The sequence below is a fragment of the Hyperoodon ampullatus genome (genome assembly GCF_949752795.1).
Source record: "Hyperoodon ampullatus genome assembly, chromosome: 3".
Classification (NCBI taxonomy): domain Eukaryota; kingdom Metazoa; phylum Chordata; class Mammalia; order Artiodactyla; family Ziphiidae; genus Hyperoodon; species Hyperoodon ampullatus.
The window spans coordinates 81,643,529-81,659,321 of NC_136916.1; the positions used below are offsets into that span (position 1 = coordinate 81,643,529).

Sequence of the window (15,793 nt, forward strand, 5' to 3'; positions counted from 1 at the left end):
AGAAACACCCAGAGAAACACATTTACATTCATCTATCTTCCCACCTCCGGGTCCAAGTCCAGCTCCCAACCCAAGGAATACTGTGAAAGTCACCTTCTCTTTACACACGTCACATCTCTATATATCTAAGGGAGAAAATATAACCCGATTTTGGTCTAACATTAGAAATACCGAAAATGTTCAAGAATGACCTTACTGCCCTATGAACCCCACCTAGGAAAAGGTTTAAATAAATAGGAAGGGCCAACTCCCCCCACTTCCACTCTTTTTTTTTTTTTTTTCCTGTGGTACGCGGGCCTCTCACTGTTGTGGCCTCTCCCGTTGCGGAGCACAGGCTCCGGACGCACAGGCCCAACGGCCATGGCTCATGGGCCCTGCTGCTCCGCGGTATGTGGGACCTTCCCGGACCGGGGCACGAACCCGTGTCTCCTGCATCGGCAGGCGGACTCTCAACCACTGCGCCACCAGGGAAGCCCCCCACTTCCACTCTTAAATACGATATAATAAGCTCAGAACTGGTCCAGGACAGTAAGAATTAGCACACAGTCCGTGGTGAAGGATGGGATTGGATCGTTGGAGCCTGTAAGAGGCAAGGGCTCACCTGCCTTTTCCACTGAATAAGGATGGTGGGAAGCCAGCAAAGGAGGAGCTGGAAGAAGGGTATTAACAGTGCCCGTGGGGGACTTCCCTGGCAGTCCAGTGGTTAAGACTCTGCGCTTCCAATGCAGGGAGCACGGGTTCAATCCCTGGTAGGGGAACTAAGATCCCACAAGCCACGGGGCACGGCCAAAACAAACAAACAAAAAAACAGCGCCCGTGGCAAAAGCCTGGCATAGAGTTCCACTCAGCAGCGGTCTGGGTTTGGACTTCCAGGAGCACACCCTCACAGGGGTCTCGCAGATCTGGCTGTGACATCCTGCCAGGGTTGGTGAAGCGTGGCACTGTTGGGGTCAGGGATCAGCAGACGGAGGCAGGAATAAAGTTAATGAGCAACCAGGAGGCGACAGAGTTGAGCTGACCAGCCTGACCCCCACAGCTCAGCTGGCACAAAGAGAAAGGCAATCACAAAGGCGACAGACCTCAACGCAAGAACACTCAGCTTTCTTTCGTAAGGGGAGGGGGATCTAAAGTGTTTCACTTGTCACATGGAATCATCTCCCTGATGGTCTTGGGAGGAGCCCTGGGGTTATTTTTAATTGCTGCCTTGGTACTATTATTTTTAGGTAACAAAAGCATTCCCCAATAAAATTCAAAGTATCAGAAGACAGATAAATATAAACACATATATTTTTATCTGTTCACTAGATTAAGACAGATAAATATAAATGCATATATTTTTATCTGTTTACTAGATTAAGGATAGTGTTTCCTACCAGGAAACGCTGCATTTAAAAAAAAAAAAAAAAAAAAAAGGAGGGATGTTTTAAAAGGCAGTGAGAGAAATGAGTGATTTTTTTCCCAGCACTCACCAAAACCTTATTTTTATTTATATATGTTTCTAATCATTATTTCCAAAAATAAAACTCGTCCTGTTTACCTGCTCACAACTGCTGGCTAATGTGGGCAGCTCTGGAGCACATTTAGGTAAGTTACTTAGTTCTGTGCCCTGATTTTGCTGAAGATGAAAGCAACAAGCATAGAGCTTCCACAATGTAATCTTTAGAAAGACGTAAGAAAGGGAGTCCCAGTGCAGGCCAATCCCACCTGTGCATCTTACAAGTTCCACGGGCTGCCTTTGGATTTAGCCCAAGTGCTGCTGGCTGCACGTGCCACTCTGAGCCCGGCTGCAGCAATGCAGACCTCCCCATTTGCTCTCATCAACTGCAGGCTGCAAAGCTGCAAAACTGCTCCAGGACTTTTTGATCTATTTGTACGCATCTCCACAGATTGGCAAAGGTAAAGGGAAGGCACTAATTTATCTTCTTTTGTTTCGAAAAGATATCCTCCCTTGGACTGGCTGAAAAACCCGTTGTTAGCACATTAAGCCTCGTAAAAAACATAGTATCTACCAGCACTGGGGAGGCAACAAACATGCCACGTAATCCATCATGAGTCTTGTCCTAAATTTTTTGCAAGAGGTCTGTATACAGACCTCTTTATAGAAGCTCTTCTATAGCTATTTCAACTGGTCTCATTCCCTTAAAGTCCTTTCCCCCCAGTGCATACCATGGCCAGAAAATAAGCTCCTTGTCTATAATTCAGGAGGCTGGAAATCTGAAATGGACCATGTAGCATGCTGTGCTGGGCACCCCACGCATGTATGGCTTTGAGAAGAGGACGGTGTGATGTGCCATGTTGAAACACATGCCAGTTATGCAAAACGAGACAAAGGACATCCCAAGTCCCATCAGGGCAGCGCTTCAGGAAATGCAATGGCCAAAGGATAAAGCCCATCATGGTTAACAGCAATTTTCCCGGACGTCCCACTGATTGGCATGAGCAATCTCTAAAGCCGACCTTAACGGACGCCTGCCCTCTACAACCTTGAGAGTTGCGGTGACCACAGACCTAGGCTGAGCCTGTGCACCCCTGGAGAGAAGGGGGTGCTGGTGCTGAAGCAGTGACGGCCAACTTCCAGGGGGTTAAGCTCTATGTGGCTCTGTGGGTGTACTTCAAACAATTCTCTGACCCAAAAAGCCAACGGAGATATGAACTAATCAACACCATTCTTTATTTTACAGGTTGCACCACAATAATTGAATCTGACATAATGAAAACAGGTGCGTCCATGCTGCTTTGAGATTTTTATCTTCATTAAGGGAATTCTTAAACACGAGATTTCAGGTACAGTATTTTCAAGCCTACATAATCAGTTAGAGGGCAGCTTTCCAATTTCAACTTGCTTATATTCAAGGTGGTAATTTCTCATTCTAATCAGCTGAGGATGGGAGAACTGCAGCCAGAAGGAGGAGGGGGGCAAAGCCGACAATTAGAAGGAGGCTGCCTATTTTACATAAACATTTTCCAAAGGTGGAGGAGAAGGGAAAGACAATAACCATTTGCAAGAACATTTTACAATAGTCTTTAACTGAAAAACACCATTTGACACTGTTTTCCCTACACCAACCTTGCAAGTGCAGAAATGGAGGTGAAAGTTTCATTTTTACCTTCCTCGGGTTCCTGTGGTCATGTGAACAGTGATGTAGGAAGGAATTGGCTATCCTTCTCTATATTATTCCATTACATTCACCAGGACTGTTTGTCGAAAGCCTGCTCAACTTCCTATTGCTGCTAACACTACACAGCCCAGAGCTTAGATGGCTAGGAAGTGACAGCCACGACAGGCTTTAGACCTACCAAGAAGAGGTTTCAAGGGTTACCTGGACAGCCAAGTTCATTATCCAGACACCCATCCCAAAGGGCAACCTGCCAGGCAAATTAGAATCTGCACATAGTATAGATAGAACTCCCACGGGGAGTGTGGATGGATAGACAGATGGACAGACAGACAGATGCACAGACAGAAGCGCCAGTGGCATACTCTAGGCTTTTGAATGGACTCACACTACTGCCTAGAGCTTAGACCTCCTGCCACATCCTAGTGATGCAACAGTCACACCCACTGCCTGCTTGGATGGGTCTGAGGCCACAGCCTGCTCACGACAAAGATTTCAACCTAAGCCAACCCTAAGGAAATAAGACCCCCTCGTTATAGTCAGTACCCTCTTTGATTCTGTTACCAGGTAACTTAAGATGCCATGTGGGATATGACATCCCCAGAAGAAGCTGGTACTTAAAGAGCCATTGCCAGGGAATTTATGGTGGAAATCATGAAGACAAAGGGGAAGAGTGGGCTCACACCTTTCCCCTGCCCTCCCTTCAAACAGTAGGGCTTACAGCAACCTATGTTGCCTTTTGCTTTTAAGTATTTCTGATGAGTGTTGACTGGAAGGGATACATGAGACTCTTGTTTTAAGTCCAGGAAAATTCTAATGTCCAGCTCGCCTAACTTAGACAGTGAAATAACTCTTCCCCGCTTGGAGAGGAATGTCCGGTCATTTAAGAAATAGCTGGGTTGGTTACCATCATTTCCACTAAAGAGCAAGCAACTAAACAGTCCGTCAGAAAGGGCTTCCCTTTTCAGAAGGGCTCGACTCAGCCACAAAGAAGAACTGAAATAAAGAGCCAATGGCGGAGATTCTGCCCACATCCAGTGGGCCATTTCCGCTCTACATGTTATCACGAAACACCCAGAAAGAAGGCTCCCCGTGCTCGCTCACTCCACAGCTGTGGCTGCAGAAAGTTCAGTGCTTTAAGAAGCGGACAGGTTCCTTCCTCAGTGAGGTCGACAGAGCCACCAGGGTTTGGTAATTGGGCTCCTCCGTGTGCATGTCCTCTCTTGTGAAGGCTGTTGGCATTTGAATGCAAACCTAAGAACTCACCTAAAATACACACTGCAGCTTGATGGACTGAGAAGGGCCCAGTTCATGCCCTATCCTTCCCAAGGACTGCACTGACCAGGCAGGGGAAGGAAAGATGCTTCTAAAACCACTGATGGGAGGAGAGTGGCGCGTGCAGAAGGTATCCTCCTAAACAATCCCCACAAGCCCTAAGCCGAGATGGACGAATCCGCGGAATGGGCAGCAAGACTGTGTTGAGAGCTTGCTCCGCTTCTGAGAAACCAAAAAGGACCAAGATCAGGGAACTGCCCACAACTGCACATCTGAGCTCTGCTTAGAACTGCAAGAGGACTAAGGTGAAGGCAGTGGGTGCTGCGCGGGACCTGAGCCCTTCCCTGCAACCAGGCTGAGCTCTGAGTTCGCACATCTTAAGCAAGGCTGCCTGGAGGGTAGCATACGTCCACGACGTATGTCCCCCGGGCCCCCTCCTGACACCCCAGGCTGCCTTGAAGTGGCCACTTTTCATCCAGAGAAGCAGATCTCCAATTTAGGAAACAGAGCCCAGGCTACACACAATACCCCAAATCCTCGGGTCCCTGGAAGGGACATCTGCTGTGCCAAGGTCAACCAGTAGGGTTATACCATTATTGTTAAAGCAACTATTGAACACTGCACCCTATGAGCAGCACTCTTTCACGTGTCCTTGTATTTAAATCTCTCAACCATCTGTTTAAGACAGGCTCTATCAGCATCCTCATTTTTCCAATAAGAATACTGAGGCTCAGGTAAGTCAAGTCATCGGAAGCACGTAAGGAACAGGTCCAGGCTCAAACCTAGGTCTTTTTGACTCTATGTCCAACACTCTCTTCCCTGCCTCTCAGCTGCCTACAAACCTAGAAGACCTACCCAGTCTTCTCCACCCTGTGGCCACAGACCCCAGAGCAAAGATCCTGAGGGCCTCCCAAAGAGAAGCATCAGCACACCTGTCCTCCCAGCCGTCTGTGTGCTGTCCCTCGTCTACCCACCTCAAAGTACCCACTGACTGTAAATGGCCACAGAATTATTACTAGAGTGGGCTCCTCTCCCACGTGACTGGTAATTTTTATAACATCTCTAAGATGAAATGGATTGCTGTATCTATAACAAGGGAACAAACAGAATTAGCAACTTATTTATTAGTACTTCTTGCTTTTAAAAACTTTTCACCTCCCAGACAAAATGCACAGCAAACTAGGAAATGATCTGAATGTACAATTCACTAAACCAAGACCAAAGCTTGATGGAAATAATTTTATTTCTCATTGGTTGGGGCTACACAGCTCTTATGTAAATATGTATAACCATGTTATGGTTATTAATAATAGCTAGTATTTATAGAGTACTCACCACATGTGAGTATCAAAGTGCTTTAGATGTACCAACTCAGTTAACCCTCACAGAAACACTATGAGTTTTTTTTTTTTTTTAAAGATTTTATGAGCATGGCTTTTTATTTATTTATTTATTTATTTATTTATTTTTGGGTGTGTTAGGTCTTCGTTTCTATGCGAGGGCTTTCTCTAGTTGCGGCGAGCGGGGGCCACTCTTCATCGCGGTGCGCGGGCCTCTCACTGTCACAGCTTCTCTTTTTGCAGAGCACAGGCTCCAGACGCGAAGGCTCAGTAGTTGTGGCTCACGGGCCTCGCTGCTCCGTGGCATGTGGGATCTTCCCGGACCAGGGCTCGAACCCGTGTCCCCTGCATTGGCAGGCAGATTCTCAACCACTGCGCCACCAGGGAAGCCCCAACACTATGAGTTTTAAAATTAAATACCAAGGCGCAGAAAGGTTAAGTAATCAGCCCAAGCTCACAGAGCTGGCAAGAGGAGACACAGGAATGAATCCTGGGTCTTCTGATGCTCATCTAATAAGTCACAGCTGCCATGGGTGCTTGCTGTTCTCCACCTGGGAATTTTAACCATTAACTTAGAGTTCCAATCATTAAGCAATACTGCATCTCATATAAACACCTAAGCACTTAGGTCATATCAAATACAAGTGTCTTAGAACCACATCAATTCACTTATCCTATGAACCGAAGTCACCCATTCCACTTTTCTTCCTGTGTATCATCTCTTTTGCAGATACAGATAGAGAAACAGAAAGCAAAACTAAATTCAAAGAACAAGGATGCTGTCGTCCTGGCCTACAAATTACCAACGGCATTTCTGAGAGGGAATAAAATACAGGTGACGATTCTTCACCTGTAGACTGGGTTCTAAAACCACATGGGGGACTTTCCTGGTGGTCCAGTGGTCAAGACTCCACGCTCCCACCGCAGGGGGCTCGGGTTTGATCCCTGGTCAGGAAACTAAGATCCCACATGCCGCAAGGTGCAGCCAAAAAAGAAATTTTTTAAGTTTAAAAAATAAAATAAAATAAATCCACATAGGAACCATATAATCAGAATTACCACTGAATGTCCCTTAACCGCCCCCCCACAAAAGGACAACATACTATATTTGGTGAATGTAACTCTTTACAAGAACATGTATGTAAATAGATAATGCACACAAATGCACAGAATATAATAGGGAACATGTATGACAAAATACAGGTGAGTAAAGTGATAAGTATTTTGACTCTACTTCACAGGAACACGGTTATTCAGTGGTGTGTGCAGTTAAATCTGTGCAAGTTAAACGTGTTTGTTAAGTTGGAAGTAAGGTACTGGAGAAATGGTGCTGGTCCAGAGTCTAATTCTCCACCGCAGCAAGGGCTCAGCACCTCGTACACACTCACCTGCCCAGTCACCTGGCGGGCCCCGACCCCCAGAATCCAAGGACCATGGGCAGCTCAGCATGAGTCCCTGTGGCTCCCACAGCCTCTGCAGGAGGCCTGGCACAGACGCTGAAACCAATGTCAACTTTTGCTCTCTTTCTGCAACCAGCCAATAACATTCACAGATTTTTCTCTTTTTTCCAGGCCTACTTCTATAGGAAAGGCAGCTGTATCCTCATCGACTTTGCGACATTACACTTACTCATGCCTGGCCAGTCTACTAAGTGAACCTGGCCCCTGGACAAGGCAGCACCCCCAAGCTTGCTTTAATAAGATGAGCAAGAGAAAGTCACAGACCCTCTTGCTCAGGTGGCCTTGGTAACTAGAGGAAACTTCTGCAGCCTCATAGAGAAAAACACCATTCGGGCAGCCCGCAAGAAGATGAGTTTAAATGCTGAGTGGTTGATTAGCAAGGCAGGGCCGCTGTGGAGAGGCCTCTGGGCCACCCTTTTTGTAAGGTATCTAAATTTGAAATGGGGAGGGTTACCCAGTTCAGGAAAGAGCTCTTGCTCACTTCACAACTAATTCCATTTCTTCGACTGCTAAACACACAAGAGGAAACCTCCACAGAAACTGAGGTATGTACACAAAGCTGGTTGAAAGGAATTTTCAGAAACAATTTTTTTCCCCTAAATGATTATTAGCTAAACATTTTCAACTAAGCTATAAGAAAAAAAAAAGCAGGGTAATTTTATTTCTTCCTACCTGGGGCTATATAGTAATTATGCACATGGCAGGGAATTTGTCACTTTGAGTAACCATAAGTGTGTAAAATAATTTGATTAAAGAAAATACAGTTGCCTTAGTCATCATACTAATTTGACAAGGACTTTAAAAATGTCTCTCAGCTGTCTGCTTCTGGGTTAGATATGCAAAAGAAAAACAGAAAAACATCTTCAAAATGATGCTCCTTTAGGAAAAAAACAGAAAAAGAACAAATCCAGCTGTTTCACCTCAGCCATTAATTGCAAGCCCACTGAATGTTCTCAAGCCTAGAAACAAAGTGACTATAAAGCAGTGAGATGGAACCTTGTTGACACAGTCAGTCATTCGTCTCCTTACATTGTCACCAAAACCTCAGACTTCATTTTTACATAACTCTAAATAGAGTGAAGGAAGTCAGACAAAGACAAGTACCATATAATATCGCTTATACTTGGACTCAAAAAAAAAAAAAGATACAAATGAACTTATTTACAAAACAGTCTCAAAGACATGGAAAACAAACTTATGGTTACCAAAGGGAAATGGGGTGGGGTGGGGATAAATTAGGAAGTTGGGATTAACATATACACACTGCTGTATAAAAAATAGATAAACAACAAGGACCTACTGTACAGCAAGGCAACTATACTCAATATTTTGTAATAACTATAAGGGAAAAAATCTGAAAAAGAATATATATATATGTATGTATAACATATATATGTATAACTGAATCACTATGCTGTACACCTGAAACTATACTTCAGTTAAAAATAAACTATTTTAATAACTATAAAAGCTAGACTATACTTCAATAAACTATACTTCAATAAAAAATAAACTTTTATTTTAATAAATAGTAAATCAACTATACTTCAATAAAAAAATAAACTTTATTTTAATAACAAGCTGCAAAAAAAAAAAAAGATAGGGACATGCCTATTCCTGGTTCATAGGAACCTCCTGTGTGCCCCACCCAGAGACTAAACTGGCCTTTTTAAGTTTTCATCCTGAGGAAATTCAAATGTGTTTGCAATTGAGCCTCATCCATAATAGCGCAGGGGTCCCCGAGGTCTTAATTTCCTGCACACATCCTTATCACCTCCAGTCCTCACTCATTTGAGAACACACACAAACCTCTATAGGAAGGGTTACCCTCAGTGAATGGCCTGGAATATCTCAGTGGGTCTCCCCCAAACACCAAGTGCACACAAAACAACTTTCTCTCTGTGCAGTTCCCATATGCCCGTGCCTTCTCCAAACAGTCCAAGACTTAAGCAGGTGTTACATCCTTGCAAGTAGGTCAGGGCAGACTGGAGCCACCAGAAGCAAAGATCCAAGTAGAGGAAAATTAAATTGCATTCTCTCTTCTGCACACAGTGACGATCAAACTGAACGGGTCCCTCTTACTATTTTTTTTTAATATTTATTTATTTAGTTAGTTTGGCTGCACTAGGTCTTCATTGCAGCACACAGGATCTTCGTTGTGGCATGTTTTAGTTGCAGCATGCAGGATCTTTAGTTGCAGCATGTGGGCTCTTAGTTGCAGCATGTGAACTCTTAGTTGCAGCAGGCACGTGGGATGTAGTTCCCCGACGAGGTTTCAAACCTGGGCCCCCTGCATTGGGAGCGTGGAGTCTTACCCACTGGACCACCAGGGAAGTGTTGGTCCCTCTTCTTAGGCAGAAAAAAAAAAATATTTCCTAGCCAGTCAGGCAGTTTAAGTGACTACAAGAGACCATCTCTGTGACTGTTGTCTTATCTGAAGCAAGATTTCCAGTTAAAACACTGGCAAGGGTAAGAGATTTCAGAATCCACAGCTGGCCCAGGTTGCACCCAGGTCACCTTATCTATATTATCATCATCATCAAGTTTAGGTATCAGGATCAAAGTCCTTCTGTATTTCCCCAGGAGACCCCAGCACCCAGGCCAAAAGTTGCCGGTCCCCTGCCTAGCTTAACAATTGCTGGCTTTCTCCTATATAGATCTACCTTGAGTTTGGGCGGGTTCTTGAGGGGAAACAGAGACACACACACACACACACACACACACACACACACACACACACACACAGAGAGTCCAGCTCTTCAAAGTTGCTTCTCAAATCACAGGCAACTTCTAATTCAGTTCTGCAGTTGGGCAGCTTATACCAGTGTCAGCGAAGACACTAGGGAATCTGTCTTTTCAGAAAGAAAACGGAGCAATGAAATGAAGCCTCCTCATATGAAAACAATGGCACCTGGAAAGACGAAAGAATAAGGTAGCTACTACGTGGACTTGGGACTCAGATAGGAAGTAATGTCATAGGCAGAGAATGTGCAAGCTCCCTTCTCTCCCTGAAAGTAAGCAGTGTTGGCAGGGCCCCAAGGTGTGCCCTTCATCAGGTATCTGAAAATGCTTCCTCAGAGGGGCAGGCTGATTGCCAGTGTAAAGATCCCATATAACACACCTTGCACATGGACCTTGTGTGTGTGATGGCCTACAAACACAGGTTCTCAGGTTTCTTAAGAAAACCACCATGAATGGAGAAAATTGCCTTTCCTGGGAACATCCTGCAATGTTTCCTTCTCAAATTAGCCATAAAGAAGTCTCACATCACTGAAGAAACAACAAACTTTTAATTCTACCTCCCAAATAACAGATGAAGAGAAAATTCCCAAAAGGCCCAAAAGAGCAAAACCCATGGCAAGCCGATTCAGTCAACCCTGACAAGCAAACTATTTTCATCAGGTTCAGATGGCGATGGAGAGCCAAGAGCAGCGGAGTAAGGCAGAGGCCTGAGCACCTGATGCCTCCACTCTAAGTAATAACAATGCATTCAATTTCCTAAGCCCGTCCTCTCCTAGGCCTCCATCTGCTTTCTGCCAGTCACCTGTTGACTCCAGTTACCCTACCCCTCAAACCAGGCTCTCCATTAGCCCAGACGGGAAATGCCGGGAGATCCCCACCAGGTGGACTCAATTCCTCCTCTGCCTGCCACTCAGCCATTCTGGGATCAGAGTCTACTTCCTATCTCCCGGGGCCAGCCTTGCCTGTAACATCCACCAGCCCTCTAATTCTTAACTTTCTAAAGGGGCTTCGGCCACTCATCTGATCGAAGCCCAGATTCCTCTCTTTCCAAAACCCTTAAATCATTGCAAGCTAAAACCAAGCCCAGGCCTTACCATTCATGGTGTGAAAAGTTCTGATGGTGTTTTTTTTAAGATGTAAAACCTTTTACTTGTAAACGGTGATCTTTCAAATCTGTGTCCACAAATTCCAAAACCCATAACACTCTGTATACTTCAAAAATTCAATTTTTGCCAACATTAGATACTGTTATACAGAACATGAATAATCCATTCTATTGAACAAAATTGGTTTGAGGTAAAAACTTAAAAACTGGAGGCAGCTGTTGATAAACACAGCCCTGGTTAGGTATCACACACTTTGTATATGCTACAGTACAGACCTACATGTATTTTTATTACTGTGCATTTGCATCTTAGTAATACATGTCTCTATTTTAATATTTTAATGGTCAAATTCCCTCCAAGGACACTCTGATGCACTGACCCCCCCCAAGACATGGTCATCCCCTAATTCCAAAACTCCGAAGGCCACAGGTACTGTCTGCAACTATGTATTCGAACTACAAGTGCATTTTATAAAACAAAAATCTAAACAGAAATGAAAATGTGCTTTTGGCTACAGGGTTCACCGGCAGCATGCACGTCATGGATGCAGCCAGTAACAGGGATTTAAATGCCTCTCATCTGACAAGGAGCAAAGGAAATGCATTTGATTTTCAGAAACCCTGTAAGTCTGTCACCCCAGGAACCGAGCTGAATTTGAACAACCCTCTCTTGTAAACACATAACTGACTTTAATCCCACACCAAGAGACCAAGCCTGGTTCTACTTCCCCCTGACAGCAAGTCCCAATTCTTAGGAGGCTGTTTATGAATGGTACAGGGCACCCAGCGACTGGCCCTCATTAACTGCACCCCAAGGCCAGGAAGAAGGGATTAATGGTACCATCAGAAAGAGCATGGTTCTATCGCAGGATGTAGTTCTCCAACAGCCAAAACCTTGTCCAATTCTATCTCCATCAAACTTGCTCACTAACACTCAAAATCTATGACATTTGATTTCAGTTTCAGGTCAGTAGCCAAGTAATGTCTTACTATACACTCTGAAAAATCCTGCTTAGTCAGGACCGTACTTGGGTCTGGAAGTGCATTCTCTAAAACCCAAGTTGGGACCACCTGCGCGGGGCAGGAGACAGCAGGTAAAGTAGGTATTTGACTGCTGAGTCATTACAAGCTGTTTCCTCTGGTATGTTATGCACCCCTGACCATTTGAACATTAAAATCCCCCCTCAGAAGGCAAATGAAATCGATGTACCTTGTGCACAATGATGCAATACCCCCTTGGGAACGAGAGACCACGGTGGGGAATTGAGGTCTAAGAGTGGGTAGCAAAAACTACACAAACTCACAGCTGCTCTCCAGGTACTGTAACTTTATCCCAGACGCTGAGAGATGGCTAACGGGATACGGAGTGGGAATATTCCCCCTGCAGCCCCGGCTCGGATCAGGGCCACACTTGGGCGCATTTTACTCTAAACTGTTAAATCCCTCCGTAATTGGCGGATGGAGAAAGCTACCGGAGAAAATGATGCATAATGGATTTGTTCTCCCGGAGGATGGAATGCAGAGTCGAGGACTCAAGAGGCTAACGGGCTTTTCTTTCCATGTGCAGGTCACCTGAAAACCGAGATGCTTTCCTCTGCAGGGGGGCTCCTGAACTCACCCTCTGGCTGTGCTTTGGCGGGAGAGGGATGGTTTCACGCCCACCTGCCCGCTCAACCCGGGTCCCCCCCAGCCCCCGCCGGCCGCGCGAGCAGCTGCGGGCATCAGCGGTCCCAACGGCTCCCGGTTCGCTCAGCAGCCCGGGCCGGCAGCTCCCCCGGCGGCCGCCTCTGCACCACTAGCCAACCTCCACGCCGGGAGGAGGTCATGCCCGCCTGCCCCCGGCGCCCGGGCTGCCCCCTCCTCCTGTCAGCTGAACACCCGGGAGCCGCGCTGGGGAAGGGGCTCCGCGGTGGAGTTGGCACGGGGACTCACCAGGTACGCGCCCACCGTGCCCTGCGCCAACATCAGGGCGCACTCGGACACGAGGAAGATCTTGATGTTGGAGAAGCAGGACACCTTCTTTTTCTTCTTCTTGTTTCTCTGCGCCTCGTCCCCCTGCAGCTCGCCGCTCCGGCCGCCGCCCGACGAGCCGCCCGGCTTCTTCCCCTGCATCCTTCCCCCGCCGCCGCCGCCGCCGCCGCTTTCCCGCTTGCCCCGGGTGTCGGGGCCGCTGCCGGGCGGAGGTGCGCGCGGCGAGGCTGCGTGCTGTCCCCGCCCCGGGCCCGCGGCGGCCACCCCCGTCCTGCCGGGGATGGAAAGGTGGAAGGCACGGCTCCTCGCAGCCGCCGCCGCCGCCGCCGCCGCGCTCGCCCCCTTCCTCCTCCTTCTCCTCCTCCTCCGCCCTCCCCTCGCCTCCTCCTCCGGCTAGGGCTGTGCCAATCACAGGGGCTCCTCGCGCAGCCCGCCGCCGCCGCCTCGCCGCCGGCGGCTGCCCGCCGCTGCCCTCGCCCAGTTCCCGTCGCCCGCGGGCCGCGCCTGCCCTCGCCTCCCCTTCTTCTACCGCGAGGCCCGGGCCTCGATCGCCGCTGCGCGCCCCCGCCGCGCCGCTCCTCGCCGCCCGTGCGCCCCGGGGCAGGTGCGAGGGTACCGGCCTGGGGCGCCAAGCGCTGCCCCTTGGCCGAGGCTGGAAGCGTCCCGCTGCCCGAAGGACGCGGGAGAGGGGGAGTCCCTGCGGAGTAAGGGAGGGGGTGCCCCAGAGGGAGGAAGGCCGTACCCAGCCCCTAGATGGCGCTGCGGGGCTCGGGGCGCCGCCGTGGACACTGGGTGGTATTGCAGGAGGAACTCCGGCCGCGGAGATGGGGTGCGGAGGCGCCCCCGCGGGGCGGGGACCTAGAGCTCCGGTATCGGGGCACGAGACCCGAGGGGAGGAGCGGTTTCTAGGAAGAGAGAGAAGACTGAGTACCTAGGAAAGGGTTGGCGCGCTCCCTTCCCCTCCGCCCGGGTATTTCTGGGGACGGATGTTGCGCTCTGGGGCTTGGGGAGGTGCCAGAGGTCAGAGCTGCTCGAGGCTTCTACAGCCTGCTGGCCTCTGCTCCTGCTCCCCTAGGCCTCTGTGTGTGCCTAAAAGGCCCCAGACCGAAAGGAGAGAAAAGAACGGAAGCGCAGCAAGAGAGAAGTTCCATTAACCCGTCGGGAGCCGCACAGATTATCAAGTGCCCCCAGCCACGGTGTCTAGGTGGCTGCAGGGTCGCAGCGACCCCAGCAGAGGGCCTTGTGCAGCCCGTCATCTGCCTGGAGGCCATCCTCAAAAATGATGTAGCCGTGCGGCTGGAGCCAGCAGGAAGAGATTAGCCACAGGCCTGCCTTGGTCCCTGCCTCTCCCCTAGCTTTGTGGCCCGGGCCACCTTCCTTGGCCTTAGCCTGAATGCCCAGGCCCCATGGCAGCCGCTCTTTATAATCATTACCAGGAGTTTGTGCCACAAGGCACTACCGACAGGATCTGCTAGTCCGCAGACAGCTTTCGGAAGCTCAGAGAAGCCTGGAAAGGACTGGACAAGTACCAGGAAGCGCTCAGCATCTTCCACCTGGTCCAGTGGGGGCTTAACCAATCATTTGAAAAGCCTTTCCTTAATAGTCATGTTTAAGAAAATGATCCACGCTCCTAGGCGCCTGTGTACCAAGGCAGGCTTAAATCTGAAATTGAAGAGTAATTAACACTTTCATAATTTTTGCTTACTCCCAAAGAACTTGAACGAGAACGGATAGTGTAATGGTAGGGGGTGTTGTCTTGCCATACCATCTAAATATAAACTGCTGCATCCTCCTGTGGTTCCACACATGATCTCACCTAGGCTTGGTGTCCCTTTCAGATGCTCCCCTCCCCTTGTCTGGGCTGTCTCCTATGTGAATTGGCTTCCACCACAGAGGTCTTTTTCCATTTTCCCCGATTCCTGTCATTATCAGCTATATCATTCCCCAAGAGTTTACCACCTTACTGCAGCCCCTCCCTTACTCCCTACACCCTCCCCTAACTCATAGCCAACTTTTCTATGAGATCTTTCCTCTCACGCCCTTGGTCCTCTCCATCACTCTGGCATCATGAGAGCGCCTCATCACTTTTTCCTGAGAAGACCCTTGATGAGCTAGCTCCCTTCCCTGCCTCCAAAACTGTGAGCTACAAAGCTGAGCTAAGACTGTTTACTTGTTTCTGAACAGTGATCCTGTCGCTATTGAAATAGCTTCCAAAGTGTGGTATAGTCTTCGAGTCTTATTTACATACTTTGTTATAACAAGAGCTAATGTTTGTTGTGTGCTGACTCTGGCCAAGCACCGTTTGTTCTAAGTGCTTCACCCACATTTACAACTTAACCCATACAACCATCCTCTAAACTAGACACTCTTATTAGCCCTGTTTTACAAATAAGAAACCAGGCCCAAAAATGTTAACTAAACTTACCAATGTCACACATATCCAGTAAATGGCAGGGCCAGCCTTTGAAACCAAGGTGTCTGCTATCACAGCCCCAGTTCTGAACTCCCTATATATTATCTTGCTTATCACCCAGTGGTCTGTCTCTTGGGGAGGATGGGACTCATATTGTTCCTATTTTATAAATGGAGACTCAGAGATGTAGAATACTAGCCCGGTGTCACACAGCTCAAAAGGGACAGGACTTGGATGCAAGTCCAGCTCTCTTTGTCTATACTACATTGCCTCAGGTACAGACCAAAAGGGGGACAAGCTTTTTTCAGCTTCAACCATTTATTTCACATAAAATTTAACTGTCTTTAGAGAGCTCAAACTCTTTTGCCGTC

At 47.9% G+C, this 15,793-nt stretch overlaps 1 protein-coding gene across 2 annotated transcripts in view; it reads right to left on the bottom strand.

Annotated features, from left to right (window-relative positions):
• SLCO3A1 (solute carrier organic anion transporter family member 3A1) overlaps positions 1–13,190 on the bottom strand; it is a gene marked incomplete at its 3' end in the record, with an annotated part of 319,841 nt that extends 306,651 nt beyond the window's left edge. For both annotated transcript variants that reach the window (XM_079701025.1, XM_079701024.1), the window contains exon 1: positions 12,971–13,190. In XM_079701025.1, the coding sequence (XP_079557151.1) occupies positions 12,971–13,150 (180 nt within the window). In that variant the 5' untranslated portion in view covers positions 13,151–13,190. The remainder of the gene's footprint in view (positions 1–12,970) is intronic.
• Positions 13,191–15,793: the final 2,603 nt, after the last annotated feature.